The sequence below is a fragment of the Glandiceps talaboti genome, chromosome 18 (assembly GCF_964340395.1).
Source record: "Glandiceps talaboti chromosome 18, keGlaTala1.1, whole genome shotgun sequence".
Classification (NCBI taxonomy): domain Eukaryota; kingdom Metazoa; phylum Hemichordata; class Enteropneusta; family Spengelidae; genus Glandiceps; species Glandiceps talaboti.
Genome location: NC_135566.1, coordinates 1,380,845 through 1,405,159, shown reverse-complemented (window position 1 = coordinate 1,405,159; position 24,315 = coordinate 1,380,845). Strand labels below are relative to the sequence as shown.

The window sequence follows — 24,315 nt, the reverse complement described above, 5'->3', positions numbered from 1 at the left end:
TTGAATTATTTGACATACTAAAGGAATGTATCAAACACATAGATAAGGATATTGCCTTGATTGTGTTTTTGTAATTCTGAAAATGAACGTTGTGTAGTTGTTGTAAGTCTGGCAATCAAAGACTATGATAAATTGTGATGGGAAAGATAGAACTAAAGTCAGATTGGTATGATCGGCTGTTGAGTGATAGGCATTTCATCTGAACACACGGCTAATTGGAAAGAGGAACACTCAAGCCTACAATCAGGGCAATCACACCAAGAAGGATAATACAGCAGATGGCTATCATGAACTTTTTCTGCAGGGAAAAGAAAATATAAAGAAAAAAAGAAAACAGAACACTGGGAATTAGGGATTATCTACGGTATGGGGTGAAAAGTAAGAATAAAATGAATTATTGTAAAACAATACAGAATCTAATGGAAAGAAATAAAGTGCCAATGGCACTGTACGGTAGGTCAGCTACACACTGGTAAACAAATAGACATACAAAACATGCTGGAAAGGGAAACAAAACATAGCACAAATACAATATAGCAGCTTTGACAATATTGATAAAAGTGTACATAAACAATTAAGGCTTTGGTTAAATAATTCCTAATATTAACATAGCTTCCCTTTTAGTATAAATCATCAAGATGGAAAACTAAATAAGCCAAATATTAAAAAGCCACATGTAATTATCAATTCTTAATCAGAAAGAACAACAGTTTGGAGAGACAAGTCTAAAGGAAATGTTTGCATATCTGATTAGCTAATTTGCATATTTCTAAGCATATGTATGAGTTAATTTGCACACCACTTAGGATATTGATTCGTAGTGTTACATCTGTGCTAATCTGATATAAGTCTGTAAGTTTACACACTACAGTCAGTGCATAAGACGGGTTACAATAATAACATATCCTATGAAGTGTAAGTAAAAGTAAAATTAAGCACATAAAATAAAACATAGCCACTGTGTTAAACAGAAATGGCATAAAGTGTAGATGTTAATGAATATAGCTGCACTACTTCTTGGTATAAACTTTAGGTAATTTACATACCCATAATGACATTCATTTTACATCTTTGCGAGAAAAGATGGACATGACAAAGAGCAAATTGAAAGAAACCATAGCACAGAATGCTTCTTATACAGTGAGTGAGTGAGAAAGTGAGTGAGAAAGTGAGTGAGTGAGTGAGTGAGTGAGTGAGTGAGTGAGTGAGTGAGTGAGTGAGTGAGTGATAAATGCATAACTTGAACATATGACATTGTACATAGAAGAGCTGAAATAATGTCCAAGCTGAAAAAAGGCTCTTGACCATTTTTATTTGTAACTACAGATCTAGATGATCTGCAGAGATCATATGACTGATTTTGAACCCTGAAGAATCAACAGTCTTTTCATTTTAGTAGTTACACAATATTCGACAGCCATATTGGATTCTAAAATAGCTTCATTTTTATAACATTTTGACGTCTATTACAAATATTTGTACAGTAAGATTTAAATAGTGTGTAATACTTTTTAGTCCAATCGAATGACTTCAATAAGGCTTTGTTAGCTTGAGTTGACTTTTTACTGGTGTTCAGTCATGACAATTTTTAAAATATCAACTTATCTATAAATGTATATATTGTGACAAAACACCTTTTTTCATACCAACAAATGTTTGCTATGAATAAGTTGCTTTAGTTTTCCACACTACCACCTTTAATAGCAATAATGGTTATCAAAAATGAGAGAGAACAAGAAAAAGGGTCAAATAAATACATTTTTAATACATTTCAAAAAAAGTGAATTTGCTGACTTTTCCCTTGATATATTATATATCTAAGCACAAATTAAATACTGGTGTGCTTGGACACTGGAAAAACTTTTCAAGTGCAGCTTTTTGGATTGTGAAAGTAAGATGCAAGACAGCATAGAAGTACAAGCATTTTGAAATGATCAACAGTATGCTATGACTGTGTTTGTGTTTATCCATAGATAAAGCAGGACACTCAAGATATTTTGATTATGCCAACATACACATATGCACAGTCACACACACACACACACACACACACACACACACACACACACACACACACACACACATGCACACAGTCACACACACACATATACATGTACACACATACACACAGAGTAAGTACAAATGGATACAAATGCACACATACATGATTGTAACATATATCATTTTTGACAAATTCTTCAGTATATACAAAGTAATAGAAATAATCTTCACTATAAGCTATGAATTTCCTTTGATCTGTTTGAGAAGGGCAGGTGGACAAAACATAGACAACAGCAATATTGAACAAACTTGCCATAACACAACAACACATCATTTAATATAAAATTAAAAGATTCTTCACTTCGAATAAACTTGTATCCTGAAACATAAATGGTAAGGTAGTCATCCTATCAGCATTACCTGAAAGTGATTTGAAATAATCATTTCAATGTCATGAACTTTGACCTTTGCATTCAACATGGCTGCCTCACAAGTGAGAAAAGGAAAATGGTGACTCACCCTTCTTGCTTTGCTTTGGTATTTGACAGCTTTCTTTGTGTCCATCTTGGCAGTCTCTACATAATCCACTGACTGCTCCACATTATATTCAATCCTGTCAATCATTTCACCCTGTCAATCAAATATCATGACATCATACTGATCAGCCAATCATATCACATGTATGACAGTTCAATTATGACATCATACAGATCAGCCAATCATATCACATGTATGACAGTTCAATCATGGCATCATACTGATCACCCAATCATATCACATGTATGACAGTTCAATGACATCATACTGATCACCCAATCATATCACATGTATGACATCACACTGATCAGCCAATCATATCAAATATTATGACATCACACTGATCAGCCAATCATATCACATGTATGACAGTTCAATTATGACATCATACTGATCAGCCAATCATATCACATGTATGACAGTTCAATTATGACATCATACTGATCAGCCAATCATATCACATGTATGACAGTTCAATTATGACATCATACTGATCAGCCAATCATATCACATGTATGACAGTTCAATGATTAGTTTCTCTTTTTCTTTTTATTCTTTTAAGAAAACATATTTTCTATCAAAGTTGTCCAGTTTTATCAATTTTTCTTGTGCGGTATATTAATCTAGTGGAAACTCAACTCACTCAATATCCCATATTTTATCAAGAACAATTTAAATGTTACTTGAATGCCTGAAGGGACTGGCTCAGATATATCTTACACAAATTTGATTTAGCTACCCAAATGTATCTCTTTACCAAGGTACTAGTATACATTCATGTACATTATATGTAAATACTTGAAGGGACTGGCTCTGATATACCTTACACAGTTCAATGAGCTACCCACCTGTATCTCTTTACCAAGCTATGCAATCATGTACATTATATGTAAATGAATTTAGATGAAATATGAAAGACTGACAACAAACAAACAAACAAACAAACATATCCAAACATACCTGTTGTTCTACCAACATTGCCATGTCCATAAACATATCATGGAGTTCCCTGATGCTGCTTTCTAGTTTAATGATGTCATTATGTCGGGCTTCAATATCACCAAGTGCTTGCTTGGCTTGCTGTGTATCCATAATAATCTATAGGGTACAAGAATATATCAATATTGTTATCAACTAGTCATGTGTAGTCATGGAACCTTCCCCATGGACAACTCATCAGGGGAGGTGAACTCTCTCAGAATTTCTGTGTTCTCCTCAAACAAGGTAACAAAGACAATGAGCCTTCTTGTAGTTTTTATTTCCCCTGAACACAACTTAAGGCAACAGGGCAGTAAAGACCTTGCGTACATTCTGTCTTCCCCTGGACAAGGTACCAGGGGCATTGAGCCAACTATGAATTTGTATTGGCTTCTTCTTGAATATGGGAACTGTGCCTGCATTTTCCCATAATAAGTCATCAGGGGTATTCAGCCCTCTTGCAAAGCCTGTATTCTCTCTGAACAAGGTAAGGTAACTCAAGCATTGTTAGATTTTTATGAAAGACCAAGCTCTTACCCCAGATGTAAATATAGCTGGGTTGCCACTCTCTAACATGTCTTCAAGTTCTTCATTTGTTGTTTGTTTCCCAGCTAAAAATGATATAATTTACATTAATTTAGTATAAGTATGGTCACATCACTTTCTCATTCAAGTATTAATCCATCAAAGGGAACACATAAAGTTGATTTTGCCTAGGCATAATTTCTTTATGTCTATGAAGCCAAGAAAAAGTATATTTCACCACCTTCTCTATTAAAGTTACAAAGATTGGCAAATTTGACATTGAAGAGTCTTGCTGTAGACTTGGGCAAAGCATCATGGGTAGGTAAACATTCATAAGAACACCATCGTGTTGGCCTCAACACTGTTTGGCCAAGGGTTCAAGAAGTATGAAGCCTCAAACATTGTTTACTTACCCATGATACTTTACTCCAGTGTAAAACAAGGCTCTTAAAGAGCAAGATTTGATATTTCTTATAACTCTTGTTTCAGAGATTCTGTATGTAGCAGGGTAGATGAAAATGGGTTGGCAAGAATACTGACTATTTGTGGTGTAAAGGTGAAGTATTACTTACTGATTTCTAGTTGTCTTTGAATACGGCCTTTACATCTTTCTCTGTATTCTGTTTGTGTGGTGTTATACTCTGACATCACCTCAACAAATTTACGTGACAGTGTGGAATGCTAAAAAAGAAACAATGTTTCAAATATCATATGATATCATAAATTGATAACAGTATGAAAAGATGACAAGAAACAATGTTTCAAATATCATATGATATCATAAATTGATAACAGTATGAAAAGATGACAAGAAACAATGTTTCAAATATCATATGATATCATAAATTGATAACAGTATGAAAAGATGACAAGAAACATTGTTTCAAATATCATATGATATCATACATTGATAAGTGTGAAAAGGTGAAAAGAAACATTGTTTCAAATATATAACATGATATCATTAACAAATAAATATGTATCATAATACAAAGGAACATTGTTTCAAATATCAAATTGTAACATTAATACATGTCATTATGGCAGACTGTAAGGGAGGTTAGATATTTGATAAGATAAACTATGCAACTATTTCAAAGTTTATTAAGGAAAAAGGTTGACTATGAATAAGAGTCAATAGCACTGGATAGACAGCTTGACTATGAATACGAGTCAATAGCACTGGATAGACAGCTTGACTATGAATATGAGTCAATAGCACTGGATAGACAGGTTGACTATGAATACGAGTCAATAGCACTGGATAGACAGCTTGACTATGAATATGAGTCAATAGCACTGGATAGACAGGTTGACTATGAATACGAGTCAATAGCACTGGATAGACAGCTTGACTATGAATACGAGTCAATAGCACTGGATAGACAGCTTGACTATGAATATGAGTCAATAGCACTGGATAGACAGCTTGACTATGAATACGAGTCAATAGCACTGGATAGACAGGTTGACTATGAATATGAGTCAATAGCACTGGATAGACAGCTTGACTATGAATACGAGTCAATAGCACTGGATAGACAGGTTGACTATGAATACGAGTCAATAGCACTGGATAGACAGGTTGACTATGAATATGAGTCAATAGCACTGGATAGACAGCTTGACTATGAATACGAGTCAATAGCACTGGATAGACAGGTTGACTATGAATACGAGTCAATAGCACTGGATAGACAGCTTGACTATGAAGACGAGTCAATAGCACTGGATAGACAGGTTGACTATGAATACGAGTCAATAGCACTGGATAGACAGCTTGACTATGAATATGAGTCAATAGCACTGGATAGACAGGTTGACTATGAATACGAGTCAATAGCACTGGATAGACAGGTTGACTATGAATACGAGTCAATAGCACTGGATAGACAGCTTGACTATGAATACGAGTCAATAGCACTGGATAGACAGCTTGACTATGAATATGAGTCAATAGCACTGGATAGACAGGTTGACTATGAATACGAGTCAATAGCACTGGATAGACAGCTTGACTATGAATATGAGTCAATAGCACTGGATAGACAGCTTGACTATGAATATGAGTCAATAGCACTGGATAGACAGGTTGACTATGAATACGAGTCAATAGCACTGGATAGACAGCTTGACTATGAATATGAGTCAATAGCACTGGATAGACAGCTTGACTATGAATATGAGTCAATAGCACTGGATAGACAGGTTGACTATGAATACGAGTCAATAGCACTGGATAGACAGCTTGACTATGAATATGAGTCAATAGCACTGGATAGACAGCTTGACTATGAATACGAGTCAATAGCACTGGATAGACAGCTTGACTATGAAGACGAGTCAATAGCACTGGATAGACAGCTTGACTATGAATACGAGTCAATAGCACTGGATAGACAGCTTGACTATGAATATGAGTCAATAGCACTGGATAGACAGCTTGACTATGAATACGAGTCAATAGCACTGGATAGACAGCTTGACTATGAATATGAGTCAATAGCACTGGATAGACAGGTTGACTATGAATATGAGTCAATAGCACTGGATAGACAGCTTGACTATGAATACGAGTCAATAGCACTGGATAGACAGCTTGACTATGAATACAAGTCAATAGCACTGGATAGACAGAGCTGAATGACAATACATTACAGTATATTATTACTACAAGGCAAGTAACTTACAGTCATGCTAGTGTTATATGGTAATATTTCACTGAATCTAAGTCATTGCCTTTACATTTACCCAACATATAATTCATTTATTCATAGTTACATTTAAGTTAGCTATTTGCCACTAGAATCCTGTTATTTCAGGTGATCATTTTCAGAAATCTAAACTATAAATATGTCAAGGTCTTGTCAATCACAAGACATGTCGTTACTAACCTCCTCCCTAACCAATCACAAGTCTTGTCTTGTTACTAACCTCCTCCCTGACCAATCACATGCCTTGTCTTGTTACTAACCTCCTCCCTGACCAATCACATGCCTTGTCTTGTTACTAACCTCCTTCCTGACCAATCACATGCCTTGTCTTGTTACTAACCTCCTCCCTGACAAATCACATGCCTTGCCTTGTTACAAATCTCCTCCCTGACCAATCACATGCTTTGTTACTAACCTGTGTCTTTCTTATTCTGATATCTGCTGATGACTTTATATCTTCCTGTTCTATACCACTTTCAATCACTGCAAAACAAAAATTAGTTCATCAAAATCTTCACTACTTTGAGAAACTTTGCCATAAAAAGAATTAAGAGTTTATCAACACATTAAAGTAGAGACATTAGAATATATACCAAGTCATCAACACCTTATTTTACAGGACAATACATAATTGTATATTTTTCCATGCTACTATAGTTTAAGATGAAATTGGGATATGTATCGGTATACACTTTATGCATGAAATGACATGGTGATCAAAAGTGTATTTTTATTAATTTGTTCATTTTTAGTACTTCATAGCAGGAAATATAATATTTCATTCTGTTCACTACTGAATTACTGACTGAGTTGACTATATGAATGGAGAAATGTTCTGTGATTTGTCCTCACCCTTTAACTTTCCACGGACTTTGTTTGCTGTTTTCTTGATGTCTGCCATGAGTTCTTCTAATTCTTCTTTCACCTCTGCAAGAATAATAATAAATACCAACAAACAATTAATATAGAGTCTATGTAACATTCTTGTGAGATAGTTATTGTTCCTGTATACAGACATGAATACAGTGCTGTCCCACTCTCAATAGTATCCTGACCTAATAAAGACATTTACAAGATGTCTTCTCAAACTATCCATAGCTTGTTTTGTAAATGAGTATACATGATTTACAAAGTTATAACATCCTTGTCTTGAGGTCGGAGCCAGAAGCACCCAAAGTAAGATAACCAATGTGTCATTCCCCCATCCCCCCAAGCCAGAAGCACCCACAGTAGGATAACTAATGTGTCATTCCCCCCGTCAATTTGATACACCACTGATGTACAGCAATTTCTTGTGACACACAACAACAGTAGGTGGTGACTCATAAGAAATCACTTTTTTCATAATTTCGAACCCCACTCTACTCCCTCAAATAAATTAGTTGCCTTATATTAGAAGACACACTGTAGGATAAATTTTTAGTCAGGATTAGACAAAGTTATGGATAGGTATACAATTTCATTGTCTACCAATAGAGGGCGTACTCCCACATGTATCATCACCATCTAAATTCAACATGATTGAAATTACTTTACAGTTGAGTGTTTCAATACTTTATTGGGCACTGAACCCCTGGAGAGTGGTACATATTCTTGTCTAGACACTAGCTTTAGTTGGGATATCATGAAGTATACTGATATTACTGGGGAGATAAAATATCGTTCACCATAACTTATAAGGTGACAAAGTTATGGAGTTATCACACATTGGTGCAAAATTTATACTGTATATATGAACCTAATTCATTGAGGTAAAGTTAACTGCACTATGTAAGATGTACACGAACCCAAATACATGTATTTACAGTTTTTACTCAAATATGACCCCAAAAAATATTCAGGTAAACTTACATTTCTATGATCAGTTTGTTGCTTTTGTTGGGAGTTATCATAGCAAACCAATCTATTGGGAATTTTAATAATAACCTACTAAAATTATATTGTAACTTGTATGAAACTACAATTTCTTTTACAAGATACCCCTGACTCTCCTGTCAATGTTCAAACTGATATCATAGCTAAAATATCGCTGTTTTTATAAATATACTCTGTATATATAGTACATACATCGAAATAATTCAAAGTTCAAACAAATCAGTTTATACACATGTACATACATGTATATGTATTTAGAGAGGCCCTCATATGCATTACACTGCTAAAATGAATCATTTTATATTGATATCTAATTTTGTTTTTATAAATTGGCCAATACATCCTTTTCAATTGGGGTCAGATAAGGGCAATCGCCACTACTCTCCTGCTATCATTAAATATACATGTATGTGCTTGTACAAATGTATGGGGGATAATTTCAGCTACATCACTTGCATACTTATTACCTTTGCCTGTCTGTTACAGTCACATCGCCATGTATTGCCCCAATAGTAAACTCTCCTTAGCATTCAGTAAACTAAACACCAGATTTTTAAGGCAATTTGAAACAAACCACAGTAATGTGATTTTCATCCACGGTTAACAAATCTACGTGGCCATTGTACAAAAATACAAGGCTGTGTTTTTGATTTCCCTGCAGTACAAGCCCAAGAAAATTGAATCTGTGCCCCAAGGCTTGATTCCCCTTAATCTGGCTTCTTGTGTACTAGATCCTCATAAAATCAACAGAGCCTGAAGGTTAAATGAGTAGAAATCAGCTTGCTGTATTTTGTAGATGGTAGAGTAACAGTCTGGACAGACTCCGATTCTGATGCCCACTATTATAGATACAATACAGTACATATACCATTATTAATTCAAATATTTAATCATTTTTGATGTGAATAAATTTACAGGTATACAAAACAATGTGTACAAAAATACCAGTTTGATGGATCTCTTTGTTTGTCAAGTGATGTAACAGTCTGGACAGAACCCCAATTCTGATACTCATTCTTGTACAGTATTACACAAACTAATTAAATTTAATCTTTCAAATTATTATAAAATACCTTTTGATTTGCATAAATTTACAGATATACAAAATAAATTGTATATAAATATACATATAGCTTTGATTTATGCGTTAATTTGTTTGATTTTTAGATGGTGTACCACTAACAGTATGGACAGGACTTAAAGTCTGATACTGATACAGTATTATACGAAGGTTAGAGTTAGCATTTCAAAATGTTGAAATTATTTTAGATGTGTGTAAATTTACAGATATACAAAATAAATTGTACATACATACATACATACATACATACATACATACATACATACATACATACATACATACATACATACACACACACACACACACACACATACATACATACATACATACATACATACACACACACACACACACATACATACATACATACATACATACATACATACATACATACATACATACATTCATGATTGTAAATATCAGTTTGATTGATTTTATTTGCTTTTTAGGTGGTTTAATAGTCTGGACGGACCCCAATTCTCATTATCATACTTGCATATTATTATACAACAATTATTACCTTTATCACTTCAAATTATTTTTAAATCATTTTTGATGTGTATAAATTGACAGGTATGCACTTATTATACAAACATTAACTACAGCAATTCCTTATATTTCACAATCACTTTTAAAGTGAACAACTTTTACCTGTATATGTGAAATACTGTATGTGTAGGAGTGTACATATATGTGTTGGTGGATGTGTAGGTATTATATGGTGTTATATGTGTATGGGTATATATACATGTATGTATATGTGCAGAGTAGTGTACCGGTATATACATATATGTGCAGGAGTGTATATATTAACTTATTTGTAGAGATGTACATTGTATATGTGTCGGGGTGTATACCTATATATGTATATGTGTAGAGTGTATCAGTATATACATTTGTAATATGTATTGAGTTTACTGGTACATATGTGTAGGGGTGCATATATGTGTAGGGGTGTATGTATGTGTAGGGGTACATATATGTATAGAGGTGTATGTATGTGTAGAGGTGTATATATGTGTAGGAGTGTATATGTGTAGGTGTATATATGTGGGTGGATATCATTTCTATATCATGACTAAGTAATATTGTGTTCAAATACAATTCAATGTGTGTTAAGTAGTACATGTACTAATGTAGTTCACTTGATATTCTCGATAACTGATTTAAGTTGTTAGACTGCTGGGCATGGCTTCATGTAGTGATAAGTTAACCAATCTCTCTATTAGGAGTCATATCAACACCACACCTTGTAGACATCACAATCTTGTATAACATACAGACAACTTTAAATATAGATTAGCTAAGACATCAAGGCTCTAAGGCTATCATTTTTTAATATACATTTAGCTATCACATTATCAAGGCTCTAAGGCTGTCAACTTTTAATGTAGCTATCACATTATCAAGGCTCTAAGGCAGTCAACTTTTAATGTAGCTATCACATTATCAAGACTCTGAGGCTGTCAACTTTTAATGTAGCTATCACATTATCAAGGCTCTAAGGCTGTCAACTTTTAATGTAGTTATCACATTATCAAGACTCTGAGGCTGTCAACTTTTAATGTAGCTATCACATTATCAAGGCTCTAAGGCTGTCAACTTTTAATGTAGCTATCACATTATCAAGGCTCTAAGGCTGTCAACTTTTAATGTAGCTATCACATTATCAAGGCTCTAAGGCTATCAACTTTTAATGTAGCTATCACATTATCAAGGCTCTAAGGCTGTCAACTTTTAATGTAGCTATCACATTATCAAGGCTCCAAGGCTGTCAACTTTTAATGTACTTATCACATTATCGAGGCTCTAAGGCTATCAACTTTTAATGTAGCTATCACATTATCAAGGCTCTAAGGCTATCAACTTTTAATGTAGCTATCACATTATCAAGGCTCTAAGGCTGTCAACTTTTAATGTAGCTATCACATTATCAAGGCTCTAAGGCTGTCAACTTTTAATGTACTTATCACATTATCGAGGCTCTAAGGCTGTCAACTTTTAATATAGCTATCACATTATCAAGGCTCTAAGGCTGTCAACTTTTAATGTAGCTATCACATTATCAAGACTCTAAGGCTGTCAACTTTTAATGTAGCTATCACATTATCAAGGCTCCAAGGCTGTCAACTTTTAATGTACCTATCACATTATCAAGACTCTGAGGCTGTCAACTTTTAATGTACCTATCACATTATCAAGACTCTGAGGCTGTCAACTTTTAATGTACCTATCACATTATCAAGGCTCTAAGGCTGTCAACTTTCAATGTACCTATCACATTATCAAGGTTCTGAGGCCGTCAACTTTTAATGTAGCTATCACATTATCAAGGCTCTAAGGCTGTCAACTTTTAATGTACTTATCACATTATCAAGACTCTAAGGCTGAAATGAAATGAAATGAAATGAAAGATAATCATACCAATTTTAGATATGACCCTGAAATTTTTATTTTTTCCCAACAGTGTATGATATGATTACAATTTGTAGTATAGAACTAAATTAAAGTTTGCACCCACTTTCGCAAAAAATATGACAGTGAAAGTGGGCAAATAAGAACATTTTGAAAAAAAAGTACTGAAGCAGGTACTATATAACTTTACTTTCAGTCCTTTTAAATTGTTTGCTACAAAAATTTGGGAAAATGTTCATACAATACATATTTGCTAAGTGTAAAATATATCAATTCAATGGTATACATATCGCTCTATTACCCTGACATCGACTAGTCTTTACTCAGACAGTACACTCGGTTAATTTCAACTTTTCAAAAAAATCAATTTCATGAGCTGAATATGAAAGAAAATCTATATATTCAGATATAGTACACGTTGACACCTGATAGTTGATAATAAAATTATAATTATTATATAGAATATCTACTTAAATTATCAGTCAACATTACAATTTAGTTTTTCTTATGAATTAATTTTTCCCAAGAATAAAATCACTGTTTGTGTTTGATTATTTTCCACAAGATTCCCCCCTTCCCTTCCCTTCCTTCTGAATAATGAATTCTTATCAAAATAAATAGCCAACTGCTACATGTACATGTATATACAAACATCACATAGTAACATGAAAACACTAAAAAACAATTGTTATAAATAAATTTTCCCAATTAAAGTTAAACATCCCAATGACATCAAAACAAAATTTATGAAAGTAATATTGAAAACATTTATATTTCTTGTATTTGGACTTGGATATTGATTTTACTGAATTTCAAAAAATCTCAATTTAGAAAATATAGATGAATTAGTAGCGATCAATATTGTGTAATGTGTTGGGATAAATGAGAAAGGCATTTACAAAGTGTATAGAGTCGTTCTTCTCCTTCAGAGTGTATTGATTGGCTTTTATTAGAATATTGTCATTGATTTTGTACCTTTTAATACAGGGTGCATACATTTATATACAAGTACTTTATTGTTCATATCATACAAGTCCCTGGTTAATGCGGTTCTATTTGATCTTTTGTTATTTAGCTATTATACATATGTCTACCATTTTGTGCTAAAATCTAGCTACCAATACTTAATCTAACAACCAACTGGCCACTTCGTCAAATTGTTGCAAGAATAGTAATTATCCACATGGATCCTGTTTTTAAACTATTTTTAGAATTACATTTTTTCATGGAAATGGTTTGTTTGTATTTGTAAATTATTTTCACCTTTTTCAGGTAAATCTCTTTTTTCATGCGGCATTCCAAATAAAAAAATACAATCATGCCTGGTAGACATATTCAATGAAAATGAAGTTTATGTATACAGTATGTAATAGATGATTTCTGTTTCCAGTAAAAAACAAATTCCCTTAAATGGCAAAATTTTGTTCAAATAGAGTATTATGGCTGGAATATATGTTTTAAAGGAAATCATATAATTTTAAATCAAATATTGAAATAATGTTATGCAATTCCTCAGTGTTACAGAACACCGACAATGAATCCTTCTATTAAAGTCGGAAGTACTGTACAGTATATCTAAAATTTCAAGACCATTTTACCTCAGAGCTTTAGTCTGAAGTTTTCTAGTTTTCAAAATAAAAAAAAATGTGAGCAAAGTGGAATTTATTTTTACATTTAATTCCATGTTTAAGTAAATAGCAAATCTTGATAGAAGAAATAGCCCTAACTGATTTGTTGTGTGGCACAGTTTTTATGCAAGTTTGAATTTGATCTTGAAGATGAAGGTCAAGGTCAAATGTCTGACTGAATAGTGAACTAACCTCTAACAACATCGGTGTAAACACCTTAATGTTGTCCTCTCAATATAAACTTCCAGAGTTATTGAACAATTTACTATTTAACATTGAAGATGAAGGTCAAGATCAAAACTTAGTATCCAGTTTGAAAGCTTACACGTCCCTCTATAAATATAGGTACAGACACTTGAATGGTGTCTCTAGATACAAAACTTCATAAGGTATTGAGCAATTTGCTATTTGACCTTGTGGGTACAGGCACCAGTATGTATCAAACTTTTTGAGATAAGAGGCAAAGTGGTTTTTTTTTTATTACAAACAAAGCCATCATTTTGAAATACAGGTCATGATCAAGTAATTGAGTGCATATGTCCCACATGGTATATGTTTAATGGTACCATTGTGCCAAGTTTGGTTGAAATAGGTTGATACATGTCAGAGAAATAAGGACGGATGGATGGATGGACAGACAAAACCCAATGCAAACAGTCCCCTTCTGGGTGTCGCTTGTTGGGGTGAAAACTTACAATTTTGACAGTAAAAGAAACGGATAAAGATAGTTTTCATTTTATATATCTACCAATAACAAGAGGACTAAGCATCCATCATGTCTTAAGATTTTATTTTGAAAAAACCTGATATTTTCACCTTATCGTGAAAACATTCAATATTTTTTGTTTGAAATCACTATGACACTTACAGTATGACTGAGTTTAAGGCAAAATAAATCCAATTGAGATCCATGAAGTACAAAATGGACACAGCGGAAATTAATTATTCTTTGATACAGCACAACTGGGTTATGTTTAAATTACATAAATCAATTAGTGACCAGGAAAATGTATAAATCAATTAGAATGCACTGAACTATTTCAAAACGCATAGCAACTCACTACTCAAATGTTGATGCAATCGATGCAAAAGAAATTTACATTAGAATCGTATTTCTGTGTTTGGGCTAACCAATTATTATAAAGTGTACAACATGATATAGCAAGAAAGTGGCATACAAGTTATACAGGTATTTTATATATGATTCTATACCTCTAGTAATAGCAATAAACTGATCAAAGAATGCATGCAGGGAATCTCTACTTGCAAATATATAATTGTAATAATGTTGAAGGCGACAATAGTATTTTAATAGATTAAGGAGTTTTCGATAGTACATTGTATTTTTTATCAGCGTAAGTCTGAATGTCTCACTGGATTCCTGCAGTGACTTTTCAAATGTACTATGGAATCTACACCATTGTACATTTCACTACAATTCATATAAAAGTACATTAAAACATTCTCACAACCAAAAGTAAATGGATATTTTAAAAAAGTTAAACTTTCAAAAATGAAATCTAAATTCAGTCAAAGAATAAGGATACTTTTTGCACAAGAAATAATATAATTTACAAATTTTTTGTTTGAATTGTAGTGTCGTCATTTTCAAAGAATACAAACTGAATGGAAATTATCATAACCACAGTACGGCTAACTTCAAACCAATTTGATAATAAAGTAAAAAGTATTTCAACCGTAGACAACCAAACTTGTGTTTTTATCAAACCTAATCTATTTTACTTCAAGTGCATGTCTCCCAATTGGTGCATCCCTTTTGTAGTTGGACTGAGTGCAGTTTTTATTACTAACTCATCAATTTGACCAATGACAGGAATTGCTCTTCACTCTCTATGATTTAGCTAACAACAAATACTTTGTGTGACATTTTCCAGGATGTTATGTAAACTGCTAATGACCTAGCCATTTGTTTTCAAATTTATCTAATTTTTGTGAATATTGAATCCAAATTATTTACCCAAATATATTGTCCACTTGAAGGGGATAAAACATGTATTCTGTAACAATCAAAACATCCAATCATTTCACAGTGTGCTAGAGAAGAGACCAATACTGACCCCTTTTGTCTGACCTCATAAATGTATACTTATACCTGACTCCATGTGAAGTTGAATCATTAGCAATTTGTGGACATGTGTCTGTGCACAGTGGGGTACCAATGACTATACAATACATATCATTTCATCAACCTGTACTATATACAAGTGCAAATGAATTATGAATTCAAGGGGGACTATCCTGCGTATGCACAATTCAAATTCTAGCTTTCAGTGAGAAAATATACAATTTTTTGAAAAACACAAGTGCACAGATTGAACTCGTAGATGTAGAAGTCATTAATTTTGATCACAATCACAACTGACAAAATGGCTATCTGCCTCTGTTTATTGCAGCAATAAATATCAGCTGATCATACAGCACTTTTATCCACTATTTTCTTTGATCATTTAACCTTTTAGATATAAATGTATGATCCCACTATGCTAACAAATACTGATTTATATACAACATTTTCTCCAGTACCATTCATTGTCAATGTATAAATCATTACTAATACCAAACACCAAGTCTCATTGAATGCTTTTCTGACACTATATTTATATACATAAAGACAGTCCTCCAAAATGTAAAGTTTGCTTACCATTTCCAGAAAGTTATAGTGAATAAATATCTATTCCTTCTATTATAAATTGCTCAAAATATTATATAATTTAAGCAAACTTTACCTACTTTGTTCTACATCTCTTTTAACGCAATCCTAGCAGCATTTATTCATATAGAGTTTGATACATACATGTACATGTACTTGGTTTTCAGGAAACTACACGACTGGGTAGATTATTGACCAATATACATGTGTATCATATACTTTCTAATTTCTAATTGAACTGTGCTGTCCTCATTATTCCAAGTTGACATGAGTTCAATGCAGACATCGCCATCTATTATAATGGCAACAATACCAGAATGAATCCAACAGAAACCATGTAATGCATGTATTCACACCACAATATGGTGTTCTACCAACATAAAATGACATCTATCACAAGTTTCCATTCACAAATCAGCTACAACCATATGTTTACTTTGAATAGATTGATGCACACAAGTATTGCATTGTATACAGGTACATCAAATTTTCACATTGGGATTGCATTTTACTGGGGTGGGAGGTTAAACAAAAATCAAGGATGCCATGGCAGTCTGTCAGTCAGCAGCTTTCTGTTGATGGCTGAAGTTCAAGGATTCACAATTCAGAAACCATGATTATATATTAAATTTCAAATTTGATAAAAGAATATGACACACAATACAACAACTATCTCACCATCAATCAATTGATCAATCGATCAATACTACTTGTTTATATGTACTATTATGGTTGTCAAAGATATTGTCATGGTAACATATACCATTAAAATCCTAAAAATACTTATCTAAAAGACAGTTTATCAACCAAATCACTTTCTCTCTAATCTTCACAATTAGAATACTGGGTCATGTATCAATTACCTATTGTTAATCACTGGAGAAGAAAGGAAAGCTAGAGATTCCAACGTTATTCAATCCATTCTCGTCATCATATCAAACCAATTGGTGCAAGGTCTTTGTTTTAACACAAGTTGGATATAATGAAACCAAAGCGATAAACAAACGATTTTATGGACATGAAAGTATTTTAATAACACACATATTTCCAATAGAGGAATATGTTTTCAGTTCAGGAACAAAAATAGGACTACAGGTCACAATCATGGGCTACCAATTTCTGAAATTGGTAGCCCACGAGGACTACCAAAGAAAAAAGTTAATTTCGAGCCCTGGTATTAAAACCACTACCGTATTGTCCCAGTAAGAAAGCATACATTGTATAAACTAGTATTTCCTCCAGGCCTTACAACAGAGATAACAAAATCCATGTCCTAGCTAAATTTGTACAAGTGTGCACACATTAATACTTGGTTTCTATCCATGGGTTACATTCACATTTTATATTCTTGTTTTCTGCACATTCACTGTCTCTGTTGGAAACTTATCATTCAACAGTACATTGTGGTGAGCTGTATTATTCTATCCTATAGTTACAAATTTCTTCTTTTTGTGATAAATGCCTATCATCTAATTTCTGATGCACACTTCTTGTTTTAGTATCAAATTTCTTGTTTCTGCAACAGTTTCTTGTTCTAGCTGTAAATTTCTTAGTTTCGAAATCATTGTTTCTCTGTAAATTATTTTGGGTATGTACTTGTATTTTCCGTTTCTTTCTCCATTCTTTGGCCGCTGGCCTATAGAAGAGAATTCTATGTACAGAAACGTACTCACCTGCCACCCTATTATATATATAATCTGTTTATCCTCAGTTTGCATGATGAAACTGTTATTGTTGCACGACTTCTAGGTGCAGGTGTCTCTATTCTTGTGTCTATGTAACTAGCGGAAACCTTGTTCTGAGAAACATGTACACTGTTTCCTATTTCAACAATGCATTGTACAAGTCAGTTCTAGGAATATTATTTCAATCTGCAGGGTGACTATTTGTTTGAAATGGTTTGTGCATAATACAATATTTTCTTATCGACAGATGTTTTCAATATACTTTATAACTTCTAAAATGACCGTCTTTCCAACAAACTTGCAGGTTAACTGCATAACAGGAAGACACATTCTACATTCTGGTGTAGTGTCTAAATATGGAAACATCGTCCAAATATGGAGTGTCCAAATAAGCAAAGTATCCAAATATGAAATCAGTATCAAATATGGCAGATTTCAAATATGGAAACAACATCCAAATATGGTGTGTCCAAACAAGGAAACAGTGTCCACATATGGAATTGGTATGAATATGGAAATTACATCTGACTATGAAATGGAAACAACATCCAAATATGAAAACTCATATTTCAAAATATGGAAATATAAAATCCATATATGGAAAACAGCAAGATCATTGAAATTGCTGTAGGTTTTTGGCATAGCTTTCAAAGATTTCTAAATATTTTTTAAACAGAACAATAAATTTTTCAAATAAAATTTGGTCAGGTTGCTCATCAAGACACGTATAGTACCAGGTCCAAAAATGCTCACTGAGTTTCTGTGTTACCATTTATCACAGACCTATAATTATATAATTTTAATTTGAAATTATTTACAACAATACACACCCTAAATAACATCAAATACCAAGGCAGTTTGATATTTTGTTTACTTTTAGTTGATCATGTGCATGCACGCATGTATGCATGCACATGTACACACATTACATACATACATATATACATACATACATACATACATACATACATACATACATACATACATACATACATACACACACACACACACATACATACACATACATACATAGACAGACAGACAGACACACTGACACATAGACAGACAGACAGACACACAGACAGACAGACAGACAGACAGACAGACAGACAGACACACACACACACACACACACACACACACACACACACACGCATGCATACATGCACACACACACTTAACTATGCCCTTATTAGTTCATTTGGCTCCAATTCTATCTTGAGGTTTGAACAGTCACTGCCTAGTGCACAAATAATTTCCCTGATTTATTTCCCTGTAATGAGCTGTCTCAGTCAATGTTTCCTCCCGTATATAAATGTGAACACACAGATTAGAAGATATACCAGCTTGTCCTCTTGACAAAAGCTATTTTTATCAAATTCTTTAATGGGCATTTCGATATAAGTATCTGCTCCAGATATTATCCAATGGATTGGTCTTGCTCAATATACTTCAGATCACTAACATCACAAAACCATAAAATAGTTACAGAAAAATTGAATCTCATGAATCTATTTAATGTACATGCCAGGATACACATATGTACTTATGCTGTCCTGATTAACAATATACCTTGTATGATAAATTGATAAGCTATAGTTGGAGTGAAAATATGTCGTGTATTAGAGCAATAAGACTAATGAAATAGATACATGTATACATGTACATGTATGTACCTGTGGTATGTTCATACTTGCAGAATGACTTATTTGACATATTTGACATATACATGTATACCTGTGAGAATTATTTTATCGGTTTATCCTGCAAGACTTACTTTTCGGGAAATAAATACACTATGGCTTAACAGTGAATAATGTCTTTTTTTCCTTGCCCCGAACCCTTCACTTGGCTGTGTTGAGAAAACATAACCAAAATCAACCTGGATCTTGGATAGCCTAATCCCAGCCCTCTTTCCAGTATGATAACCTATACACTGCCTAAATTCCCATTTCTCTAATACAGATGTGTACACTCAGCATAAAAACAAAACCCTTACACAATATAGAGAATGCTGATTATGTTATTGAAAACCTGAATAATAAATCCTTTATTTTCTGTTCCAACATTTTATCTTGGCATGTGATATAATAGGTTGTGTAGACCTTTGGTTTGTAATTGTGATTGATGGTACAAAATATAATGTGTAAATACAGACAGCAAAGTAGATGACCTGATATTTCATTTAAATAAGTACAAAGTATGTATGGACCCACCTCTGATAACTACAATAACTTGTCATTTACATGTTTATATAATCATAGTGCTTGCCAGTAATCTTGGTGTCTTTTTGGGTTATTTTATACTTGTTCCAATGACCTAATGACCCAACCTTTTATGAAGCACACTCGTTAATTTCATCCAAACCATCTGATGTTATCACCAGAATAATGTATTTTCCTATTGTTTTTAGGGACTTTTCATTTGTTTGCCCGATCGAATGACACAATCCACTGTACCGTCTTCTTGTTCCAATTCATCTAAACCATCTAATAACATCACCATAATAGTGATCTTATATTATTCAAACTTCATTTTTCTGTTTATAGAATCACCAGTGTGTGTACATGTATACTTTGCTGGAAGGCAGAAACATCATTCACTATAGCTATCCTAGAAAAGAAGGGCAGCAAATCTAATTCTATACAAATTTAAAATATTCTTTTCCTAATATATTTAATTGCCAACATAGCTCTTTCAATTTACACCTGAACATTCTTTGGTTTACAATTGTGTAATGACTGAATGAAAATCTAATTTTATGCAAATTTAGTTCTAAATTTTCTTTATTATATTCTGCTCATTGCATTCAGAGAGAGTATTGACGCTGCCATCATAGCTCTAAAGTGTCTCTGTGGAGAGGCCTTGTCAAGTGATTCTGTTAGCAAATATGTGCAAAAATGTACATGATCATCTTGGCTATCTACCCTGAAGCCTCAGTTTCTACATAGACTACAACATACATATAAATCTATGTATGACCTAACAAAGTGCTGTCAGTGAAATTAAATACAGGTTTTTGAGAGGTGATCAACAGCCTTCTATATTCCTATGATTAAATACATTTACCAATTAATCTGCCTTGAGTTAGGTAATATGAATTAAACTCTATTGAAACTAGTAAATGAAAAATTGGTCAAAATACTTACATAATTTACAACACGTGACAAAAGCCAGGATGGGGTAAAAGAAATATGAACCCGGCTTTCATCAGTAATGGAAAATAACAATATTTTCTAAGGTATAATTTCAGAGAAATTGATTACAGATAACGTGATGGACTTGTGTTACCTAGGAAAGGAGGCCAGTGACAAGAATAAAAGGCCACATAGTGAATTTGCATTCTGTTCACAAATACATGTAATATATATATATATATATATATATATATATATATATATATATATATATATATATATATATATATATATATATATATATATATATATATATATATATATATATATATATATATATATATATATTGTAATATCTTAATTGTGTTTTTGTGTATATATATAGTTATTACATTTTTACTTCCATTTTAATTTTACGTCTTGGATTTTGAACAAACTGCAATATTCAAAACAAGAAAGAAAGCTATTCAGTGCATTCCTAAATTTCTAATTCTATTCAAAAATATGTATATAAATATGTAAATGTATGTTGGAATAAAATACAGTTCACACATTTCATATCACTTTATCATTTTCTTGTCTTGTCTTACAGTTTTAATTCCATTCTCAAATACATACATAAATGTAATACATATATGTACACAATACCAAATTTTATATACATATTTCATATCACCATTATTATTTTTTTTGTCCTATCTTGGATTTTTGAGCTGTTATCAGTTTTGTGGCATAGCATAGATTGGCATGTGTATTACTCTGTAATATATTGTCATGGTTGTTGATCACCATTTGCCATCGTCCTGATTAGCTGTGTCATCTGAATAGCTAATCTGTCTATACTTGAGAGACATGACTCACAAAAAATGCACAAGACGAATTATTCATCACCTCATTGCTGTTGATGGAATTCTTTTCCATATCCTGTCATACTAATTCTAAGTCATACTAATTCTGAAAGCATTAATCATTTCATACATTGTTTAATATTCAGTACATATTACATTTTGATTTTATGTATTTGTTTTATTACTTGTGTATTATTAATATTTTCACACATACAAAAAAGATACATTAATTTAATTATTGTTGTAATGTGAACATGTGAGACTCACTGGAAATGAAATTTCGAGCTTAATCGCCCAATATTTTTCTTCGTACACTGTACAGCCAAGTTATAACATGAGAGGCCTTGTCAATGAGTCAATAGACAAGTAGTGACAAACCCTTAGGTCACGAGTATTTTCCAGCTGAATGAAGAAAATTAGGGAATAACATAATTATACCTCATCAAGGATGAAACATCCGGTAAAATAATGACAATTCAAACACTTTGACTCATACTTCGAGCACCACAGGTATAATGACATGTATATGAATTGTCCTAACTGAGAACAAATGTACATAAGGTACTGTATTTTTTGTTTGAACATGTTCAACCTAGTTTGTGTTTGATACAAGACAAGATGTATCAAATTGTATTGAATTGAATTCATTTTATAGAACTTGTATCACTTCACCATAGTCTCTAAAATATATCAAGTAGTCACAGACACTTATTTATAATGTGATACTATGTAGATATCTTCAGGAAACTAACAATATTTTTGAATTTTGTTCTAATTTTTTACTTGTACTTGAAGACATAAACATAATAGCCTAGTGATCAATCTCTACTGACCTCAAAAACATTTGCCATTTATTGACAAACAAGTTATTGTACCCAATCTGTTTACACACAGACATCAAGGCAGGATACATGGTACCATCAGCAATGAGTAAAGAGTTGATTCAGCTAATCAGTTGGATTGAACTGTTTCAACCAAGGTTTGATGTTTGAATGTTTTAAAATTTAATGACAAATAATTACAAGTTCCTGCTACTTGGACACTTTCAAATAAAAAGTTTTATAATCAGTATTTAGGGTGTATTTTTATTACATGGAATTTGAACACTGGTGAATTCTTTGTTAAAATGTTTAAATTAAAAAGAAATGCATGAATGATCATCAATGTGGTTAATGAAGGCGGTGATTTCCATATAGGAAGTCAGGTCCCCTGAGATGTTAACACTTACACTTAGTTCACATGTTGTGTACAAATTACTACCAATGTCCAGATACAGCTATTGCACAAAATCTGTTATACTTTAATTATACAATATGTTCACATTGGCATACTTCAGTCATATTTACAGTGTACATAGTTGCATATATATATATATATATTTGTGTGTGTGTGTGTGTGTGTATTTAAAAAAAATATATATATACATACAAATGAAAGAAGATGAGTATGATATTACATTATGGATTTACACCATAGTGTAATATCCATAATGTAATATCATGCTGTCTTCTTTCAATTTTGATGTATTAAATGCTCTCAAAGGCGATTGAGCACGCTACTTGGCTAAAGAAGAATGAAAATGCGTGTATATATATGTGTGTGTGAGTGTAATATATATATATATATATATATATATATATATATATATATATATATATATATATATATATATATATATATATATATATATATATATAGTATTGGCATATCATGTCAGAGAGGATGAGTTGTAATTGAGTAATTTTATGGGAATGTTTCTCTTGACATTGTAGTTTTCATCATTTTGTCTTGTTGAGCTTTTCCTTGTTGCTTATATTTTCTTGTTTTGCTTGGTATGTAAGGTATTTGAATGATAACAGGGCCCAGGTGGAAATCAGCTATTCATGTTTCTTGGACACCGTTTTTGCAAAAATTTTAAGAATGTGTTGGTTAAAATAATCATGTACTTGGTAGCACATATATTTTGTTTAAGCGAATACCTTTGTGAGTTGTGATATATGTCACTGCAAGCCTTCTGACTATATGTAAAGTATGTGACATGTTATATAGAATCAGCTATTGGCAAAGCTTAGATTACGATGCTGACAGGTACCTACTTGCAGTTCAAATATCACTTTTAGGATTAAGATGCCCTGAGTATGAATAAGAGAACACCTAGTATGTAGCACGTAACATACATATAATTATGTTTACCTGTAGCTGACAAAGAATCATCTCTCA

The 24,315-nt window shown here is 32.7% G+C and overlaps 1 protein-coding gene across 3 annotated transcripts in view; it reads right to left on the bottom strand.

Annotated features, from left to right (window-relative positions):
- The window catches only part of LOC144449172 (syntaxin-like), a 99,106-nt gene that overhangs the window by 46,224 nt on the left and 28,567 nt on the right, over positions 1–24,315 (bottom strand). For 2 of the 3 annotated variants that reach the window (XM_078139673.1, XM_078139672.1), the window contains exons 4-9: positions 7,608–7,682; positions 7,171–7,238; positions 4,614–4,722; positions 4,054–4,127; positions 3,499–3,636; positions 2,521–2,631 (exon numbers count right to left, since the gene is read on the bottom strand). In XM_078139673.1, the coding sequence (XP_077995799.1) occupies positions 2,521–2,631; positions 3,499–3,636; positions 4,054–4,127; positions 4,614–4,722; positions 7,171–7,238; positions 7,608–7,682 (575 nt within the window). Of the gene's footprint in view, positions 1–115; positions 299–2,520; positions 2,632–3,498; positions 3,637–4,053; positions 4,128–4,613; positions 4,723–7,170; positions 7,239–7,607; positions 7,683–24,315 lie in introns of those variants that run through there. The other variant, XM_078139671.1, reaches the window with a different exon arrangement.